Genomic DNA, 5164 nt, shown 5'->3' on the forward strand with positions numbered 1-5164 from the left:
TGACTGAGAACTGAGGTTGTGATTGAGATTTATCTTAAGTTCGAAAATTTAAAGAAGGTAATTAATTATATAAAGTAATAGTAAAAAGTATTTTCAAAAGGTTTGATAAAAATATAATTTTATTGAGTAAAGTTAATTATTTGCATTTTATTTCATTACTCTTACGGCATTCCCATTTTCTACTGAGAACGCGTGATTTGTTCTCACCCCAAAATTTTTCACCCTTTCAGTGACACAGGTTCGAAGACTCAATTTGAAGCTGCGGGGAATTATTAGTCTTATTTGAGTTAAGTTTATGTGTTGAACCGTATTTCTAGAAATCCCTCGCCAGTTAAGATTTTATTATAGGTTTAATTACTCTATTGGTCCCTATAGTTTCGCGAAATTTTCAATTAGGTCCCTACACTTTTTTTCCTTTCAATTGGGTCCCTGCCCCCAATTTTTTTTTCAATTAGGTCCCTACCGTGACCAAACAGTTAGATTTAACGGAATATTCCATTCCTAAGTTAAAGATTCTGTAACTTTATGTGAAATCTCTAATTATCTTTCACTCATATTTTTCTGAAATACCATTTTACCCTCCCAGACTTAGAAACTGTTCGGTCTCTTCTCCAAAACTTAGAGAAGAAAGTCGTTCACATTCGTTGCTTCCCAACTCCCTCATCTGCAGAGATCAACTCCACTGGAATATTGCTGGAGGGTTTGGCGTCTCCGGTATCATTGCCGTCGTCGTAGACGTTGCTTCTACCTCTAGGTAAGACAACGCTCAACGTTTCACTCGTTGAAGGGTTTTTGTTCTTTTCTCCTGGGAAAGTTTGTCATTCTGTTTATTAGAGCTTCCTTTTGTTTCTGAAACTGTTTGAAGAGGAATTTATGGCATTATTTTTTTTTTGGTATGCAGTTATGGGTGATTTGGATTTCAGTATCGAAATCCATCATGGTGGCAAATTTGTTGACAGTGGACAACGATTAGAGTATTTAGGAGGAATGGTTGTGGAGGATTTACATTTTGAGGTTGATGAATGGTCATTGCAAGAGATTGTCAATCAGCTAAAGCAACTAGGGTATAAGGGTTTCGCTAGGATTTGGTACAAGGAACCCGGGATGGATTTGAAGTCAGGTCTTAGAGAGTTGAAGTCCGATGGGGATGCGATGAGAATGGCTAGGTCACTGGTGTCAAATTCCTGCAAACATTGCGAGGTATATGTTGTCGATGGAGCCAGAGAAAGTAAAGGGATTGAGATCACTTCAACTGATGCTGATTATGTGCCAGAGGAAGGTGAAGACAGTGCTGATGATGATAGGTTGCTAGAGGTTGAAATGGATGCTGAGTCAGAGCCTTCTACTGAAGAAGAGGTATTTGATGATAGTGCTGATGATGGTGACCATGATGATCAGTTTGGGTTTGAGGTGGAGGATAATGATCCACCATCAAATGCATTTAGGGGATTTACTGGCCCACTAAATGATGAGAGAACTGCAGCAGCTGGAACAGCTGAAGGTGATGAAGGTTTAAAGGAGGGTGATGAGCAAGTTGGGGGCTTATCTGATGGATATCAAACTGATGACATAGATAGTTATGAGGGGGACTCTGATGATATGATAAAAAAGAGGAGGTTCCCTAAGTACAATGAGGCAGAGATGAATAGAGAGTATGAATTTCAGGTGGGGCTGGAATTTAAATCACTTAGTCAATTCAAAGAGGCTGTTAAGGAGCATGCCCTATTGAATGGTAGGGACATTAGGTTTCGAAAAAATTATAAGGTGAGGTGTAGAGTTGTTTGCAAAGGAAGAAAGGAAAAGTGCAAGTGGGTTTGTTTTGCGAGTAAGGTCGGGGGTTCTGACTGTTTCCGGATCAAGACTTTGAATGGAAAGCATACATGTGGAAGAAACTATAGCGGAAGACTTACATCAAGTAGTTGGATCTCAAAGAAGATTGCCAACAACATTAGTAGAGGGGAGGAGATGAAGCTTGCGACAGTTATTCAGACTATACAAGACAAATACATGGCCAATATCAGTGTTGATAAGGCTTACTGGGCAAGGAGGAAGGCAAGAGAAGAGGTACATGGGCGGGCAATCCAACAGTATGCTAAACTAAGGGATTACTGTACAGAGATACTTAGGGTAAATCCAGGATCTAGTCTGAGCATATTGGTTGATAGGCCTTCTCTTGCGCACCAGCCCCGATTTATGAGAATGTACATGTGCCTTGATGCAGTCAAGAAAGGCTTCTTGGCGGGTTGTAGACCTATTATTGGCATGGATGGATGTCACTTGAAGGGCGACCATGGACAGCAGCTGCTAGTTGCTGTTGGCAGAGATCCAAATGACAATTACTTTTCGATAGCCATAGCTGCAGTAGAGGCAGAGACTAAGGACAGTTGGGGGGTGGTTCTTGGAGATGCTATTAAATGACATTGGAGAATCAAAAAAGTGAATTTTTATGAGTGACCAACAAAGGTATCACTTTAATTTTTTGCAACTAATTTGATTTGAATATAAATCTGCTATGTATATGATGACATATGCAACTGATATGAGTTTGTGAATATAAGTCTCCTATGTTTATGATGATATATGCAACTGGAGGCTTGTGAATATTAATCTGATATGTATATGATCATATATGCAATGTCTAAGCTTGTGAACATAAATTTGCTATGTTAGTGATGCTATGTTTAGATGTAATGGCTAAGCTTTTGAACATTAATTTTCAAAATTTGATATGTTAGTGAACATTTACCTGACTATGTTTAGATGCTATATTGATCTGTTACATGGGTATATTGTGTTCTGGACTGAATCAATAAAATAGGGGCTGATGCAAATCTTTCAAGAGGCATTGCCAACAATGGAGCATAGGCTTTGTTTGAGGCATTTATATGCCAACTGTAAAAAAGCATATGAGGGTGGTACTGTATTAAGAGACCTAATTCTGTCTATTGCCAAAGCTACCTATGTGGAAGAATGGGAAAGAAGGATGAATCAACTAAAGGAGGTCAACAGAGACTGTTATGACAAGTTGTTTGCTTTGGATCCAAAATTGTGGACAAAGAGTCACTTTATATTTCTGGCCAAGAGTGACATGCTGATGAACAACATCTCGGAGGCATTCAATGGAAGAATCCTAGAGGCAAGAGACAAGCCAATTCTGACTATGTTTGAATGGATTAGGTGCTATTTGATGACAAGGTGCTATTCTGACTACACACCCCTGCACCCACATCCCAGCCACCACACACCCCTGCACCCCCATCCCAGCCACCACACACCCCTGTCCCACCCTGACAGCCTACAAACACCCATGCACCACCATCACAGCCTGCACCACCATCACTGCCTACCACCTTACCCACACCAGCATCACTACCCACCACTTTGCCTACACCTGCATCACTGCCCACTGCACCAGCATCTCAACCTTTGCCTAAGACCAAAATCTTTGGTGTGAGAAGAAGTGGAAGACTCAAGATTGGAGTTAGGAAGGCAACAAATCATCCGTCTGAACATGTTGACCTTACACTTGATTGAGGCTGAAGAGAGTTTAGGGTTTCTTTTTTATATCTGTTGTGTTATGTAGGATTTGTGTTCACCTGTGACTCTGGTTTCTTTATGGTTTGGACCACTGTTATTATGTGTTGTGGACCACTTTTGTTATGTGGGTAGAAAACTGTTATGAGTGGGTGTCACATTTATTTTGTGGCTATCTAGGTGTCCTACATTATATAATGTAAAAAACAATGGTATCTATTATAATTCAATGAATCTTTTGTTTTACCTACTTTTTTCTCAGTATCATACTTGTATGCATATTAAATAGCAAAGGAACAACTTTCATTTACAAAAATTAAACATTTCATATAACTTCATTGCACCCAACATAAACAGTACACTATTGTCTTATATAGACTATTACATTATCATAACATCCATGCTTTCTACATCTTTACATATAACACTGCAACAATCAAAATACCTAATATCAAGCCCAGCATAATTAGCATCTTGTATTGCTTTTTCATACTATCTTCCATCTTAGCAAATTGCTCCTCCACTGAATTCAGCTTAGCACATGACCTTCTTACCCAGGCATCTACTTCTCCAACCTCTGCAATTAATCTCTCTAGATCCACACTTAATCTGTCTATCTTCCTTTCTTGTGCCTCCAATTCTCTAACCCTTTCAAGTACTTGCTGTGAACTGTTCACTCCATCTTCTCCAGATATCTTTTTTCTTTCCCATCAACCCACTCAAAAAAACTTGCATCTCCTATTAGGGCAAGAAATGAATCTTCTGTTTGAATTTTTTGATGTACTTGAACTACGAAGAAGCAGAGTGTCTCCACAAAAGCACCGAACCCTCCTTTCCTTTTGCTTCAACCATTCGCTCTTCTCATCTTCTTCATCATCAATCCACTCGAAGAACTTGCATTTTGGCATTCTCCCACAATCAACATACCTTCTTCCATGGCTTGCTACTGCCGAAGAAGACATCACAGCAACTGCCTCACCACAAAAATAAAGATGTCTCTTCTTGACGAGGGTTCTGGAACTACAGACTCCTGAAGATAACTGACTCTGATTTGAGTATTGACATAGTAAGGGTAAGGGTTGTAAACAGAGGAGCAGAAGTTTGAGGAAGAGGCGAAAAGAAGAGACTTAGAACTCATAACCCTAGTGAGTCTCCTTCATTTGTAAGGGATAAGTGAGGGTTATAATGGTCAAATCACTCATTCTTAACGTTTTTTGTAACGTTTACCGTCACTAGGGACCTAATTGAAAAAAAAAATTGGGGACAGGGACCCAATTGAAAGGAAAAAAACTGTAGGGACCTAATTGAAAATTTCACAAAACTATAGAGACCAACAGAGTAATTAAACCTTTATTTTATACAGAGGAATAGGAGTTGTATTTGAATTTCATTTGAATTCTTTTGTATGATATTTATTATTCATACTAACTATGTGACTAGTATTGCTTGGAGATCTTTGATATATGATTTTAATTAATAAAAACAAACTTTTCGTCTTTTTCTTAAAAATTGAAACGTGAAATCGAACTAAAGACTCAATATTAGATAGTAAATACGGAAAACAGATTAGTAATGCCTCATTTTTAGTACGATCATGACGTGCTGAAAATTAGAGTGTTACACATATAAT

General features: G+C 38.6%; 1 protein-coding gene across 1 annotated transcript; it reads left to right on the forward strand.

Annotated features, from left to right (window-relative positions):
• On the forward strand, nt 627-2445 carry LOC107626689. Its single transcript, XM_016329588.2, has 2 exons — nt 627-754; nt 902-2445. The coding sequence occupies exon 2, from the start codon at nt 904-906 to the stop codon at nt 2416-2418; it is 1515 nt and encodes a 504-aa protein (XP_016185074.1). The 5' UTR covers nt 627-754; nt 902-903; the 3' UTR covers nt 2419-2445.

This window comes from Arachis ipaensis, chromosome B02, assembly GCF_000816755.2.
Source record: "Arachis ipaensis cultivar K30076 chromosome B02, Araip1.1, whole genome shotgun sequence".
In the NCBI taxonomy this organism is placed as follows: Eukaryota; Viridiplantae; Streptophyta; class Magnoliopsida; order Fabales; family Fabaceae; genus Arachis; species Arachis ipaensis.

Bases quoted from the DNA above. Each gene is read 5' to 3' on its own strand.
- LOC107626689 (XM_016329588.2), top strand. From the start codon at position 904: ATGGGTGATTTGGATTTCAGTATCGAAATCCATCATGGTGGCAAATTT.